At 37.8% G+C, this 16633-nt stretch overlaps 2 protein-coding genes and 1 pseudogene across 2 annotated transcripts; 2 read left to right on the top strand and 1 right to left on the bottom strand.

Moving 5' to 3' along the window:
- Window positions 1–5363: 5363 nt before the first annotated feature.
- LOC137740311 (ferredoxin-thioredoxin reductase catalytic chain, chloroplastic) lies at window positions 5364–7617 on the top strand. Its single transcript, XM_068480173.2, has 6 exons — window positions 5364–5716; window positions 6012–6124; window positions 6577–6626; window positions 6775–6846; window positions 7274–7334; window positions 7438–7617. Exons 1-6 carry the CDS (start codon window positions 5617–5619, stop codon window positions 7480–7482), a joined length of 441 nt encoding a protein of 146 aa, XP_068336274.1. The 5' UTR covers window positions 5364–5616; the 3' UTR covers window positions 7483–7617.
- A 1336-nt stretch (window positions 7618–8953) lies between these two features.
- Window positions 8954–11704, top strand: LOC137739533 (uncharacterized). The gene is made up of 7 exons (XM_068479138.2): window positions 8954–9263; window positions 9598–9731; window positions 10086–10135; window positions 10235–10728; window positions 10831–10911; window positions 11162–11224; window positions 11317–11704. Exons 1-7 carry the CDS (start codon window positions 9219–9221, stop codon window positions 11374–11376), a joined length of 927 nt encoding a protein of 308 aa, XP_068335239.2. The 5' UTR covers window positions 8954–9218; the 3' UTR covers window positions 11377–11704.
- An 11-nt stretch (window positions 11705–11715) lies between these two features.
- On the bottom strand, window positions 11716–12516 carry LOC137739534 (zinc finger AN1 domain-containing stress-associated protein 12 pseudogene; annotated as a pseudogene).
- Window positions 12517–16633: the final 4117 nt, after the last annotated feature.

Below are 16633 nucleotides of genomic sequence, written 5' to 3'. Positions count from 1 at the left end.
TGCAGAATGTTTATATGATGAAGTGTTTGTTTGGAAAACAATCAAGTACGAAAATCACAAGGCACATTTTCATAATTGACATTCAATAAAAAACCAAATGAAACTAGCATGAAAATGATATTTTCTCTTTAAACACACATGCTATTGAAACCACAAGATGGCAGCCACTGAAAAGTTATTTTTCATTTGTTAAAACACAAAGCTGCTGCCAATCTAGAACAAAAAAAAAAACATGCATATGCGGCTTCACCTTTTTCAAGACTTTGACGACTCTTATAAAGACTTAATGCACTGTATGATGCAAACCGATAAGAACGCAATCCATAAAATCAAATGACTCCTACCAACATGCAAACAGGTATGTCCCAATGCAAACCAATAAGTCCCAATGCAATCAGATTAGTCTCAATGTAATCAGATTGTTTTTTGAAAGTGTGTTTTAATAATTAATATAGAAAGGATAAGTCATTTAAAAGAGATAAAACATACAATGGTCAAGAGTCCTATTCTAATTACAATAACATGAGATAACAGATGAATGTAGTTGAATGCATGCGTGCAAACGTACCTGAATAAGTATCTTGTTTACGTAACATCTTTGCATCGGTGTGAGAGACATCCTTAGACTTAAACAATTACAATTGAAAATATGTAACAAATCTAAACTATTACAGACTTAGGCATTTTATCAAGAATTGCCAATTTTGTACTAACAAAGTTTCGTGAAGACAAAGATGCGGCTTTTTAGGTTGGAATCTTAGCTTGTGCCAGAATATACCATTGGTATCATCTATCCCTTGATCATTGCCTATGGTAGTATGCGTGCACGTACACTCACTATGTATATAGCAGTCACTGAAGCCCATGATCGTCGACAAGTGTGAGGTTTGGTATTTCAAATTCCAGGAATTGAGATTATTACTTTGGAATGGTGAACAACCTCTGTACATAGATTGATTTATTACTGCAAGAAGAAATGCACGCACTCCGTCGACACCTGACATCCAGTGGCCGAAGTTTTACGTTGCAAGTCCTGAGAGCTGGTTGAGTTGAGGTTCAGAAACAAAAACATGTGTTGATCAGAACGTCATGTAATGGTAAAGTCGTTTTATGGAATGAGAAAACCAACATTTTCCCCTTAGGTATTGTCCAACCAAAACTCCTCATTTTGAGAACATGCATAAAGCAGGCGAAAGAGATCCTTTCTGGATCTCTCCTACAAAAGTCACGAAGTCTACTCATTCGGAAATTTGAAATTTGATCCAATAATTACAAATAGGGGATTTCTTAAAAAGTTATAATAATTTTAACTTTTGAATCAAATTTCAAGGATCTAAATTAATAGACTTGATGATTTTGATAAAAGAAATCTGGAAACGATCTCTTTCTTAAAACAGGATATTAATGTGACAGTGTTTCCAACCTATGTTGTCGTATTGAAAGTTAAAAAAATTTGATTTTTCATCGTTATCTCGAGATGTTATTCGTTTCATATAAATCTTTCGTCTGTTTAAGTCTTTTTCCTTTTTCCACTTGTGTGGAAGTGGAACGAACCCACGATGCTTTATTTGGAGAATGACATGACATTACAGGCCGCACCAGCCATTGCCTAGAAGCATGCGTTTTGTTTCTCCGTCGATATCGAAGAAATAATGTTAAGGTCTGTGAAAGTGGATTACGGATGTGTTTGGATGTTTAAGCTTTAAGTAATGATGGGTAATCTGACATTATCGAGCCAGTCAAAGTCAAAGATATGTGGCTCCAAATGTTCCACCCGTCCTGCCTCCTAAGTTCAATGATGAATCAATATTAGTTTTTATGGTTTAAAAACCTGAATCAACTTTTGCGTTTTAACATTTGGATAGCCTAATATGGAATTTAATCCTCTTCGTAGCGAGAGAGATCAGGACCTTCCTCTTGATCTACTAACTCGAATTGTTGAATTTTGATTCAACGATTATAATTGTTATAACTTTTAGAGAGACCTCTTGTTTGTAGCCGTTGAATCAAAATCTAACAGTCCATGTTAGTAGGTCAGGAGGATCTTGTTCTTCTGCTCAGGAGAGGATCCAATTCCGCCTAATATAACTTCTAGACACTGTTATAAAAATCTTCGTTTAGCAGCTCATAAGCATTAGATGGCTAATCACTATTCGAATTAATTGGTATTTAAAAATTAAGAAATAACACTGAGACCTCCCAAGCATCCATCTAATCTGCTAGACCCGGCTAGGTGAGACGACATTTACAAAGTTGGCTGAGAAACCATCCATTGTACCAAAGAAAACAATACAAACTCTCTTTTTAATAATTATTTTGTTTTTAATTTTAGTTTTATTTTATTGAAAAATTAAAATAAATTTTTTAATCAAATGATAAATTTTGTTACATTAGATATTAGACTAGTCACATGATTCGCTAATTATGTTTAATTTAAAAAAGAAACTAAAAACGAAAAATTACAAACTATTATTTTTAGTTTTTAGAATTTGTCTTTTAATTTTTATTTATTTATTAATTAAACTGAAAGTAATTTTAAACAAAATTTTTAATTTTAAGTTTTTTAAAAATATTAAAAATTAAAAGGGTTATCAAATAGTTCAATAATGCATATAGTGGCTTAAAAATAAAGAGATGAAAATGAGGATTTTGGTTGACACGTACGCACCTTGGTTTCAGATGAAAAGTAGCTAGGGTTTGGCCTGATCAATGGATGTCATCATCACTCGCACACAATCTCTCTCTACCCTCTAATATGTGTCAGATGAGAGAGAGAGAGAGGCACAAAAAACCTAGACATTTCTTTGCCTTTCTTTCAAAGCCAGAAACCAAACAGCAATCATCATGTCCTCTCCTTACCTTCTTTATCGCCATCATTGCTACCACACCATCCCCTCCTGCAACTTCATCACCTCCTTCAACCACCCCACCACAAAAGCAGCATCATCATTGTCCTTAATATTATCACCAACAAAAAAGAAGAAGAAGAAAAAGCGACGACCCAAAACGAAAAGAAAACTTTCTCATCATGATTTCGAGCGGCCAGCTGAAACCCAAGCTCAGCTCAGCTATAGCTACTACCTTTCTCACTCCTTGGTGAGAAAAAGTGAAAGAGTCTGATGAGTTTTTCTCTCCTCTCCTTGATATATTTCAAAGATTCTGTCCAAGTCTTTGTTGCTTTTGGGGAATCAAGCATCTTGGTCCGACGACAACGATTTGCTATTGCTAGTGTGTTGTATCAAAGCAAGCAAATCTCAAATTTTCATGTTCTTGCAACCTGTTTCTTTACGTACTTTGTTTGTGCGAACAACTTTAGATCGTGTGTTTTAGCTTTAAAGATAGAGGGTTTTCCGTTCCTGGTTTTGTTTGTTAGTTATCAAGACTCAAGTTACTGTTTAAGTAAGAAACTCCTCTCTCTCTCTCTCTCTCTAGATTATCCTGTTGAAATGATCAGAACTATTAATTATATGTGGATCAATTTATCTATGTTTCAAATTTTATGATGAAATGGAAGTCATTGTATAAATTTTTCTGCTGGAAAAAATTATTTGTATTAGCCTATAACATGAACTGGTTTTGGAAAATAATAATTTTTATCTAAAATTAATTCCATAAGTATTACTGAAATTAAGTGTGCACTTGATTTTTACATGAACATATAAAACGACATGCACTATAAGCTGGGAATCTCATCGATCTGTCCAGGTTGTGAAGTAAGAAAATCTTGTTCTTTTACCCAAATTATATGAATGCTGTGTACATTTTGTCAGATATGGGTGATGTACTTGTGATAGAATGTAAAGATAAAGTCTCACATGGAAGAGGGATCAATTTATGTAAAAGCTTATAAGAGGCTGTATTACTATTCATATTTTTATTTGATTTTAAAGTGGAATTTCAATTTTTTTCATAGTATCAAAGCAGATTGTCTTAACCACACACCGTCTATATCATCTCGTTTGTGTTATTCACATGTTGTGTTGTTTATGTGTTAGACTTGAAAATGAGGTGTGTGAGAATGTGAAGATAAAGTTTCACATCTTGAGGGCATATGAGAATGCGAAGACAAAATCCGACACCGGTGAGAGATTAATCTATGTAAGGATTTATAAAAGATTGAGCTATTCTCCGTATTCCCATTTAGTTTTACATGTGAAACTTCAAAATGTTGTGCCCCTACCCTTCTTGTGTATATTAGAGAGAGAGAGAGAGAGAGAGAGAGAGAGAGAGAGAGAGAGCTGGTCATGGTGATCTTTTTTCCACCTTTGTTTGACAGTGTAGATTAACAGAGATATTGAGATTACATATATAATTAATATAGAATACAGATGAAATGGAGAAAGTACCGTACAGGGTTTGCTTCACTCAAGAATTTCTCCATGAAATTATGCCTTGCCCCAGCTAGCTAATGGTTCTGGTTCTGCCAACACTTCTTTTGGCTTCGTTTGGCAATTAGCTGGGCAACGACAAGACTGTATTTCAAGCAAATTGAATTATTTCATGTGGTACATGTTTGGTGCTCGTAGTAGAGAAGAAACTCGACTCATGAAATTGGACAACGGTCTCGCACTTTAGAAAATCAAGTAGGCAACTCATTGGCTAAGGCCATTGGCTTTGGTAAATGCAAGCCATGTTCATCAAGCTCTTAAGACTTGTTCATACCTTTCTTTTTGGCTGTGGACGGAAAACCTTATTTTCCGGCGCAGCAGGACTGAAGCCGGATTTTAAAATCTGAGTTCAATTCACACCATTATTCACTCCAATTTGTTTGAAGATTAAAGATTGCATTTTATGCCACTTGCGCCCTGGTTTAGCCATAATCATCTTTACTTGTACGTTTGACGCCTCAAGTGTGAATACTTTTCATGAATAAGGAGTTCAAACTTAATTACGACCACTTGCAGTGTGACTTTACTCAAACCGCCAACAAAGATTCTACCGAACTAATTGGCAATATGGATAGTAGTCCAACTACTCCAAGCACAAGGTCCCTCCCTTCTCCAATGTAGAATTCACTCTTAACACGCCCTCTCATATGCGGCGAATTTTCAATCTTAACGTGTGAACAACACAAATTAGATGAAATGGGGCACGTGCAGCCATTGAGCTTTATACATGAAACAACATGATCTGATATTATAAAACCAATTAGCAATATATGTACTATCGCATTTACATTAAACACATACAAGGTATCTTCTTTTCGAATCCAGTGTCTCAACACAAATATCGCTGTATCCATATTTGGGCCAGAATTGGTAAATTCCGTGCCAGATATAAATGGATTGGGCCGACAAACCGAGAAGGGAAAAGGCCCCAAAGGCCTTATAATATAAGGAAAGGAAGGGAAGGGGGTTGGATTCGTTGGTGGAGGCCGCGAGCGGACCGAGTGGTTGGTGTGTTTCCCTAACCGATATTCACAACGTGTGGCGGGCAACGGCTCCTCCTACCACAACTCTGTTAAATCCCAGTTACCAAAACCCTCCAAAAATTAAATCATAAATCCCCAAAATTCCAAAACTAAAACCCCCAGAAATTATATAAGCGAACGGATTATTACCCAGAAAAAATAATTTAATTTCACAGCGGTCCACTCTCTCATCAGTCTCAGAGGCCATGACTCTGCAACTCCAAGCTCCGTCGTTCGCCGCCAGCATTTCGTCCTTCGTCTCTCCTCTCAACCGCTCCACGCGCCGCCCTGTAATCCGAGCTAAAGGTTAGGCTGGTTAGCATTGCTCAACTTCTTAATCTCCTTCTTTCCTTTTTTTTTTTTTTTTTTAATTATTTTTTTATATTTGAATTTATGAGTTTATAATTAGTGACCCTTCAGATTTACAGCACCAATTGAACGTTCTTAGATTAGATGCGATGCCAATTAGAATTTGGGATTTCATAAATTATCCATTTGGTTGGAAAGCTCGTGACTTTATAACATTTTTGAGCTTCAGTCAGAATTTAGCTCGTGAATGTCGCATTGATGGATACTCCAAAATTTGTGTGTTTTCTGGCAGCGGAGCCGTCAGATAAGTCTGTTGAAATCATGAGGAAGTTCTCCGAGCAGTATGCTCGCAAGTCCGGAACATATTTCTGCGTCGATAAGGGAGTTACTTCTGTTGTTATCAAGGTGTGTATTAATTTACTTATTGGATATTATTACTTGTATTGTTGTGTGCTTAATTGGAACTGTGTTAAGTATTTTCGTCGTGGTTGTATGCTGGAATGACTCAAATCAACGTCAAAGCCGATTACTTTATGAGCTTCCGGCCTTCAACCAAACACTAAAGAACATGTAACCTGACCCCCTAGATCCTATAGATTATGAAATAGCGTTAAATTATTCCCTCAAATCGACCCCCATATGCATAATTTTTCGGTTCAGTATCTTGCTGCTGTAGTTCTTTATCTTTTTTATCACAATTCACAAGAGATTTTATTTGGGGCGAAAAGATCTTCTTACAGATGGTTATGGCACCCTGAGATTATATATTTGGATCCTTCATTATCGTCATGGCAGTTGATTAAACTGTATTTGTTCGATAGTGTATGTGAAAGAAACTCATCCTCGAATTTCAACAGGGGTTGGCAGACCATAAAGATTCGTTGGGCGCACCACTCTGCCCTTGTCGGTAAGCATCTGTTCTTTGATAGTTTTTCTTGACCATGAGTCTATGGTGTTCTTACTTCGCCCCATGCCTTAAACGCCTTACCAGTGTCAAAGTCAATTCATATTCATGTCATATCGTGTTTTCCAAGTCTGAATTTGTCGTGTTGCAGGCATTATGATGATAAACCTGCCGAGGCAGGCCAAGGCTTTTGGAACTGCCCGTGTGTTCCCATGAGAGAGAGGTATATATCGTTTCATAATTTTATAAGATTAGTATATCAACTAGTTTTTCTATACGGTTTCAATTTCATTTGTTTGTAGATTTGTATACTTGACGGGAAAGTGTTGTTAAAACCCACGCTAGATTATGATATATTGGTAAATCTTTATCGGCATTACACTTTGGTACTCAGAAATTCAAATCGAAGATAAGTAGGCTTTATGTTAGATATTTTTAAAGGCTAAAAATATAGTAAGAAAAAAAATCTACTTGGAAATTTCCAGCGAAACACCGATAGTTGCTGCAAGTTTCAATCCAGCTTGACAGTCACAAGCTTATCTACTCACTTTAGCTCTAACATTTGAATTCAAACGATCGTTATATGAAAATGATGTGTGTATATGTCAACCCGGTTGGTTCTTATGAAAACTGTAAATCGGTGTTGGCAGGAAGGAATGCCACTGCATGCTCTTTCTCACTCCTGACAATGATTTTGCCGGACCGGAACAGGTAATTTATCCATCATTCTTTGAGAAATCTTATGTAGTCGTGTTCTTCGGTTACGGTATTTTATAACCTAATTACCTACCTCAATAATTCTTATGCAATGCAGGCCATCTCCTTGGAAGAGATCAGAGAATCGACGGCAAACATGTAACAAGCTTTTTGTGTGTATTGCAAACTATGTGTAAACAGTCCACTTCTGTATTTTTTTAAAAATAAAAAATAAAAAATAAAAAAAGGAGCTCATCTTTTGAATATAATTTTTCGAGAGAAATAATTTCCGCACTCTTTTTCACCTTCTTGATGATCTTTTAGCCCAACCATTGGAGATAGTCTAAAGGTTCAATATGAACTCGGAATGTGCAGAAAAAGAAATGAAGCGTGCAAATCACACTTTCCTTTTTTTCTGGGATATATACTGGTTGTAGAATTATGCTCCAGCCCCTATACTTTGCCATATTCTCATGAACCCCAACATTCTTTTCTTGTAATATAACTTTGCCTTATCCTCAAAACCAAATGAAACTTTGCCACGTAGCTTTTGTGCTTCAAACCAACACTCACTTGGATGTGTTCCTGAGACACATGGGACAATTATAGTTTGTCATCACCACCTATTGGTGCATTTTAATTTTTTTTTAATTTTTTTAATTTTTTTATAAAGTGAGTTAAATTAGGACCAGAAAAAAATTCCAAAAATCTCGAATCGAAAATTTTGGTATCAATCTCAAATAATTCGGTACGAGAATCGGTATCACATTTTCCTTAATGCGGGAATCCCAAACCGATAATATATATATATATATATATATATATATATATATTATTTAATCAACCACCGTTCCTCTGGCCAATAACCATCTTTCTTCAGCATGAACGGAACAGAAAGATTCTACGTTGCTTATTAAGTTGGGTATGATAATCATTCAATTGTTCTAATGTCCAATGTAATAAAAAAGTATATGCATGTTTTGCTGCCATCAAATAACCAAATGTTGATGTCCAAATTGTGTTTCTGGTTCAAGCCCTGAATACAGTTGTGGTATTCTCACCTTACACCGTGGCATAAATTTCTTGGCAAAGCGCTCCGACTCCCGAAGGCTGCAAAGACAAGCCCAGGAATGAGAGGGATGGAGATGGGGGTGGGGGGTGGGGAGTGGGGAGATCGACAAATCTGGGATGAGGTGTGGCCGTCTGGGCTGGCAGGGAAGGTGGGAGGTCGATGAATCCCGAACCATACGGAAATCCCGAAATTCGAGAATCTCAAAAGTTCGGTCTGGAATTTCGAATCTCAATTTCCGTTTGGGATCTCGTACCGAACCAGTCCTATGTTAAATAATTGAATGTTAAGGGGAGAGAATTCATGAAGATCAAACATGCACTTGAGTGTATAGACATTATTGTTTTTCGCGGTAAAAACACGATCTGCATTTTTAACTTTTAATTCAGGCAAATTGGTGATGTTTTTTTGGGAATTGATTAAAAGTCATGACTTAATAGTTTACAGTTTTTGATAAAAATATAATATTTTTTTATTTATGTAGAATTATGGTATAATTCCTATGTGATTAAGTGATTTAGTTGACCTAAACCATACTTTTGATATGGCCCTCAACTATATTGATCCCTAAATAAGTGGGCTTGAAAGGCGGTGGGTCCGAGGGAATATCTTGGGCCCATCCCAGCAGATTGACTTGACCGGGCGTCAACTGGAAGATGGCGATGCCACGCAGCGTCCATGGAAATGGACGAGAGCACCTTTCCTTTTGCAAATAGCAGCATCTGCACTGCAGCGTACATAGAGAAAGAGAGAGATTGAAATTAGGGTTTTACTTTTCCTTTTCTTCTTACCGGATCTCTGAAAGTAATTGAGGAATTTGACTTTCAAAAATGTCGAATTCCAGGGTCACCATCACCCTCGGTCGCTCTGGTCAGGTAAATTCTTCTTCTTTGCTTTCGTTCTTGTTTCTGTGTTTTTCTGCGCCAGTTTAATCTGTGAGGAAGAAGGGGGTGGATGCAATTATTCAAATTGTATGGTTTTCCACATTAATCAAGCTTCAATGGGAAAGGGAGCAATTTTGTCTGAAGTTTACTATATTTGATTCAATTTCTTGAGCTTCAAATCCAAATCCAGCCCTTTTGTTATTTAGCTATTTGGAATGCTTTGATGAACTTTTGGGTTGTGCTGTCCTGGGCTGAAGAACCGATTTGAATGCGAATTCAGATCGATTTGTGAGTGTTGTGTGCTTATTTGATGAAATATTTGTAGGTTGTGGAGAGAGGAGGATTTGTATCCAATTCTGCGAAGGTGCGTGGTGATAGTGGGATGGTTTCCGGAAGTAAACGAATGGCAGGCAGACTTGGGAGTAATGCTCATGGTTTTTCGTTTTCTGCGGGCAAACGGTACATTGTTCTATCTATTTACCTGGCTTATCACCGTATTACTTGTTTCAGTAGTCCTTCATAGGCTGTGTGTTGGGAATGCCTGTGATTCTCCAATAGTCTTTTTCCTTCTTATGGTTGTTATCAGTTATTTCTCTTAACTCATCGTATCCAATGCCCATAATCGTTTAACATCTTCTACCGTGCAAGCCACCGCCAATACCAGAACTATCTCTTGAAGCATTTTCATTGTGAGAATGGTTGTAACGTTTTTATGGTCGTCCCATTTCAAGAATTGGTATTTCAGGCAGTAACATAATAACATGTCAGATGCGTCTTTAATCCTATCATGATGCGTTCAATATCAATTTTCAGGCAACGAGGAGATGGCATAAAATGGAATGAGGATGATAGAACACTGCAAGGTAAAACTATCTTACGTGATATTACCAACTATTATATTTCGTTTATTGTTCTTTATATGGTTTCTTTGTATTGACTCTGGTGCATTAAAACAAGTGAAGATTCACGAATCAGTCGAAATGACCTCAGATTGAAATTGTTGCATAAAAGATTATCTAAGAAGCAAATTGACGGAGTTGCTGAAGAGCGCAAGCAGATGGACCCTCATGCAAAGCTTTCAAAACCTGTTCATCCTTCACTGAGATACCAGGTGCTGCAGCATACTTCTGAAACAAATGCAAGTAGCCCCATGAGGCAGGCTCCTCTGAGAGAAAGTCCAGCTGGTCTATACCAGGTAAATTCTCGAGGAAACTTCTACTCTTCTCCAACTACGGATGGATTCAGAGGTAGATCCCCACCAAGAGAGCTGCACCCACCATCATCATTTAGGCCAGTTGACGCTTGTAGAGCTGGCCAGTTCCCGAGAAATGGTATGGTTGGTTCTTCTCAGCCGACAGACTCCTTTATTTTCACAATGAAAGCTGCCCCTCAAGCTGCTAGGCCAATAGCACAGTTTGCTCCAGCAACTGGCGGCGTGCAGAGAAGTTCACAAATGGTACTACCTTGTGGTAACTGCACCATTTTAGCTTCCTTTTTGGGAAATCTGGTCATGTATTGCTACTTCAAATTTGATGAGTTTATCTCTGTGGTTGTGCAGGTGGATGACACTCGAACTGTTGCTGAGTTGTTGCATAGACTTGGTTTGGGTAAATATGCCATTATTTTCCAGGCTGAAGAAGTAAGTTACCTGGCCGAATTGGATTTTCCATTCAAATTTGCTTTCCTTAATTTGGATGACGATAATAGGCTGTCGTTATCTGATTTTTGACACAGCATCTAAAATAGGGAATATTATGTGTGTTTTTAAAGGGGAAATCTGATCAATCCAAGGAGGAATACTAATATAAATGAAGATGACATTAGGTTCTACATTTCATCTTTGGCTGCGGACTTCAAGTTTTCGTAATTCTCGATTTTCTGATTTACAGGTAGACATGACTGCTTTGAAGCAGATGGGGGATAAGGACCTCAAAGAGCTGGGCATACCGATGGTAATTTTCATTCACTCTAAGCTTCCTCTGTTATCTGCATGCTCATTGCAATGGAACTCGGTCCGTTCTCACAAAGGTTGCTTAATATGTAGGGACCAAGAAAAAAGATCCTTCTTGCACTTTTGCCCCGTACTAAACGGCCACCACCGTAATCCCTACTCGTAACGATGCAACGAAAGATCCTATTAAGAACCAAGAAAAGAAAATTGCTGCTATTTCAAGAGCATTTCGTTTGTTCGTATGTACCTTCACCCATTGTATCCGAAATCGTGTTTGAAGTTCAGGTTTGCGAGGGTTTTGATTAGGTTGAATAACTTCTATAGGGCTTGTTCTGTTTGTATTTTATATACACAAAATTTAATCTTTAGTTATTTTGTTCATTGCACATCAGTTTCTCGTTTTGTACGTGTACTTGTGTACATAGAGTACTCGTAACACTGTGATTTGCAGTTACGGAGGAATCTAACGTTCTTTAGTGTACTACAATCGGATCAAAGTAAGAATTGTAATTTGTAGATTAATGATGAAGGGTCTTAAAATCTTGACCATTTAAAAGAATTACAACGAAACGACGCTGTGTCGAAGAAACATGGAACTGCGGAATGGTAAACAAACCCAGCAGAAGCAGATGAACAGTCTCTCAATGCGCTCGAACAGATGGCGCACTCGAAGCGGAAGACTTGGAATCCCGCTCACTCTTCCCGCATTCTTTCCCTTTCCTAGAAGCAAAAGCAGCCATGAACCTGTCGTTCCAGCTGATGCCATTACCCGCCAGCAACGACGGCTGAGCTGCCGTTTGCTTCCTGCAAACATGGTCGGCCGGGAACCGGTGCTTGAGGCAGACCTTGATCTGGCAGGTTTTGCAGGTGCTGGTATTAGAAAACGTGAGAGTCTCCTTGCACCGGCGAACGGGACAGGTGGGTTTCTTCTTGTTTTTGGGGTCGCAATTCCCAGACTTGGCGTGCTTCTCCAACAGCAATTTATGGTCTTGTTCGTCGTCGCAGCCGGTGGTTTCTATGGAGGCGGAGCAGATTTCGCAAACCACCACCTTTCTGCTGTTGTGGTCCGATTTGGGGCACTCGTGGGACTTGTAAGACCGATGCTCAACGCAGAAAACCTTACGGCAACCGTCGCACTGGAAGGGGAGGAAATCGAGTTGGTGGCAATCGGAGAGCTGGCAGTGCCGACCCAAATCCGGAAAAGCTTCTGTTCCCCCCGTCATCCTGATCGTAGTTTGATTTTTCAGTCTGTTAAATTTTGCAATGAAACAATTCGTAAGCAAAAGGGGGAATTTAAATTTTATTTATAGAGGGAGAGGGAGAGGGGTCGGTTCTGGGGTTGGCTTGCGGGAAAAGCTAAAGCCAAAAGCCAGCTTTGACTTGGATTCCAAACGGTGTCGCACGATGCTTCTTTCTTCGCTCCTACAATTTGTAGTTTGTACGCGTCATCGCAAACGCTGACACGGAAGGAAGGACCCACGCCACCCACCTGTTTGGACCATCCTTGCAAAAAAGTGAGGGATTTCGCCGGATCTTCTTTGTGAGATCTCGGGAATTGTTTAATCATGTTCGTTTATTATATATTGTGCGATCAGAAATCATTGTAAATTTTTTAATCTAAAATTGAATATAAACAGTACCTAAAAAAAACTGGTCGCATAATGTACGATGAACGAATGTAATTGGAAGATCTCCAGGATCCTCACAAAAAAAAGATCTGGCGAGGATCCTCTCTCCTTGCAAAAATAGGACATACACCCCCCACTAAGATTTTTTTGATCAATTCGCTTCAGCTCTCCAACTCATCTTGAAATGTTGTTCGATGATCAAGATGTCTAGTAAACTATTTAAAAATTATCTGAGCAAAAAATTAATTAAATCTTCGATGGTTATCTAATAAATAGAGAAGTCAATTAGTATTATAGTCTAGCGGTATTCATCTTCACTTGTAAAATGAGAGGTCTTAGGCTTAATTTTCGTCAAAGACGAATTTAAACCATATTATAGCTATCTCATTGTAAGAATTAACCCAATCCCTCACCCCGTTAGTGTAGATAATATCGTTTTGTTTATGAGTTAGACTCAATAGGATTTGATCAATCCTTTTTTCGGTCGTTAAGGTGGAGAATTGAACCAAGAATTCTCTTTCTTTATCATCAATCGATTTACTGTTCGAGACTTAGGATTCTATTTTATCATCAATCGAATCCCTGTTCACGTTTTTTCTTTTTCTTATCAATGAATGGATCTCTTTACCACAAACTATGTTTCGCACTTAAAGACTTAAATTTGACAGCATTCATCGAAAGATTAAACGATTTCTAATTTCGTTGATTCTTTGCAGACTTGGTCTTCAGAGGGTGATGTCTGAAGTAAATGGTTCCAATCATCAAAGTAACCTTGCAAAATGAGAATGGAAGCCAAAAAAGTTGGAGTGAGAAAGTTACTAGATGGGTATTGGCCCAAAAAAGTTACTAAACCTAAGCTACCATCAACTTCGCAGCCCACCAATAAGAGATTCTCTTTGTTTTGATGCCCAAATCAAACTAGAATCCATGACATTGCTTTAACCCAGCCAAGTCCTCGGCGTTTAAGCCCACTCTATGAAATAGCACTTGTCAAAGCGGCTCTGTGTCAATTTCCGCTCTCTCCTCTATCAGTATCTTACTATAATTGATTTCGTCACGTAAGAAGAAAGACATGAAAGGAACGGGGGTAGAGAAGTTCCTCTCCATTAAAGTTAAAAACATGTACGTGAAGGATTAGACAAAAGCTAAAAACCAATGTGCTTTTTACCATGCAGATGGTGACCTGACCTGCCTATGGCTATGATTGTATGAACGAAAAGACCAAAAGCCATGCAGCACTAGAGATTATATAAGCAAACAAAAAGGTTGGTGCCAAATTGTAAAGTTGGAACAAAACACTCTTTCCTTTCCTTTCATAAAGCTTAAATCACATCAACATTGGGCACATATAAATATATCATATTAACATCAAAAGAGGACGAAAGAACCAAAATTCTTCGTGCAAATCCAGCATAATATAATGTATGATATATATAAATATATATATATATATATATTTTTGAGTGAAATATAATGTATGATATTAGATTAGAGTATATTGGCAGTACCACCAAGATATGCTGCTCTATAATTGGATGTCAATGGAAGGATTATTAGAGCAAAGGACCCGGTTAGGATAGATTTTTTAGCGTGTCGGAAGCACGTACGGTTTGGTACATCAAGTGTTATAATACAAATCGTTGGATACTTGACAAAAAAAATTCAATCACTTAAATTACGACACTTGACGTACCAAGCCGTGATCCCAGAAAACTTCTCCACGGATAGAACTTGCTCTGGAGAGATTTTTCCTTGTGCTGGGAACACTGCTTAGTACACTAAGTCTGATGATACAAGTGGTTGAGTACCTGAAGAAAAATTCAACTACTTGTATTATGATACTTGGTGTCGGATCATGTTTCCGACACACTGACAAAGTTGTCCCTGTGTGAAATGGTGGGTTCTGATTAAAGCGTGCAATCATGCATCCTTGTTGGGTGCCAGGGAAAACCACAGCTCAAGATCTTCATTTTCTTCAGCTTTTTTGGTTTCAGGTTTTGTTATTGTATATAAATTAGCTTTCCCCACGTGAAAAGTGCATGTAATTTAGAAATGCAACCAAAGCATTTGGTCTGAAAATAACCTAGAAAGATAGGGCATTACTCTCCGAAATACGCCAAGTAATTAAGAAGATAATTAATCTTTCTTATATGTTTCAGAAGAAAACCATTTTGGAAGCAAAACAACATTCATAAAATAATACAAATGTATTTAAATAAAAACAGGCAACTTCCAATCTTAATCAGACAAAGGAGGGGCCCTCCTGGAGGGCTACAACCAAATCACGAGTCTGAATCTGATCTCCCCATACGAACATGAAAGCTGTGTTCAACCGATAGAAATGGAAAGATTACCTCTCTTAACTAATTACAATTATTAACATAAACTAATCCCAAATCTTTGAAATGAATTAAGCACTTGGCTTAGATCTAATCATATAACGAAGGGAAAGGAAAAGGAAAAAAAAACACTAGTTTATAAAAACAGATTTTTCAGTGTGCTCGGAAAACGAGCACATAAGTCATTTACATTATATAGGTAGAGGAACATTTAAAAAAAAAAAAAAAAAAATTTCCTTTCCAATTGTATAATAACGTATGGTGTACATTGTACTGCCCCGTGTTCAGACACATTTGAAAAATCTGTCATTTATGTGAAGGGTGGGTGGTCCATCATCCATGTATTGAGTAGAAAAAGGGAATCAACCACGCTTTGGTAAAGAAGAAAGGGATATATTAATATTATCCAGCCTAGAACACTGGTAAAGAAACTGCGTATTTCTATGGCTACACAAACTTAACTATTAAGTATATACAAATAATGATGAAAGTGGAGCTCTTCTTCTCCATCTCCATGCAAAGTAAGGAGGAGAGAGTACCTTTTTCCTTCAAACTTTCTCAGTGGTGGGATCAAACGGCTGTAACAGCATGTATTTGTCTGCAAAAGTGGGCAATGAGATGGATGGTCCAGACATTTCCACATCAACCCTTCTCTAAGCTTCTGTTGATTCACGGATTAACATCTGTTTAGAGGAGGGTTCTTGGGTACTTATTGGTGTACACAATATCAGTATCTCTTTCGTCACATAACAAAAAAAACGCAAGGTAAAAGTAATTAATACACACCCGGTTAGATAATGATGAGACGATATAGTCTCGTTTACGTGTAAGAATCCATCATGTATAGAATCACTTGTTTTACACCGTCCTTTGTTTTCTAGTATAATTTAGCCTAAGGAAGGTGTTTTAGCTTTTAGACTTTCCTTGCAATAAAATTTGATGGGTGGAATATTGGGTTGGCTTGTGACAGACTAGGGTTGGTACTTAATCAAAGAATAAGCTCCAAGGACATATATATATATTCTTCCCCCACAGTTTTTCTTTATTTATAAAATTTTAAGAAATTAGTCAAAAAGTTTGACCGTTGATCTTTGTGTTCGAAACTCAAGGATCAGGAGATTCAAACCATTTATTCTAAAGTTTGTGGCCCCTGTTAACTCATTTTATTGATGAACCTTAAACAAATTAAGGTCCGGATCTCTTTTTCTAAAGGCCCGACACAGAAATACAGAGAGGGTGTCGATTCATTAAGGCCATCTCCAACCGAATGGTCCAAAGGGCTTGGAGATGGTCGAAAATAGTCCGAAAACCGTCTCCAACCGAGGGCTAGGCCAGAGGGCTTTGGAATCTGAGAGGGCCCCATAGAATCGGAGAAGGCTAGAGAGCTGGCCTTTTTTTTTGCTTATGTTGGATTTCCTGTCAGTTATAACCGACAGGAATACA

This window comes from Pyrus communis, chromosome 9 (genome assembly GCF_041283825.1).
Source record: "Pyrus communis isolate YQ-2024b chromosome 9, ASM4128382v1, whole genome shotgun sequence".
In the NCBI taxonomy this organism is placed as follows: domain Eukaryota; kingdom Viridiplantae; phylum Streptophyta; class Magnoliopsida; order Rosales; family Rosaceae; genus Pyrus; species Pyrus communis.
Note: the sequence above shows the minus strand (reverse complement) of the source record. Positions and strands in the feature narration are given on the sequence as shown.

Excerpts from the sequence above, each read along its gene's own strand:
- LOC137740311 (XM_068480173.2), top strand. The coding sequence starts at position 5,617 with ATGACTCTGCAACTCCAAGCTCCGTCGTTCGCCGCCAGCATTTCGTCC. Across the intron at positions 5,717-6,011 it reads CCCTGTAATCCGAGCTAAAG|CGGAGCCGTCAGATAAGTCT; the intron begins GTTAGGCTGGTT and ends GTTTTCTGGCAG. Across the intron at positions 7,335-7,437 it reads ATTTTGCCGGACCGGAACAG|GCCATCTCCTTGGAAGAGAT; the intron begins GTAATTTATCCA and ends TATGCAATGCAG.
- LOC137739533 (XM_068479138.2), top strand. The coding sequence starts at position 9,219 with ATGTCGAATTCCAGGGTCACCATCACCCTCGGTCGCTCTGGTCAG. Across the intron at positions 10,136-10,234 it reads GGATGATAGAACACTGCAAG|ATTCACGAATCAGTCGAAAT; the intron begins GTAAAACTATCT and ends AAACAAGTGAAG. Across the intron at positions 11,225-11,316 it reads AAGAGCTGGGCATACCGATG|GGACCAAGAAAAAAGATCCT; the intron begins GTAATTTTCATT and ends CTTAATATGTAG.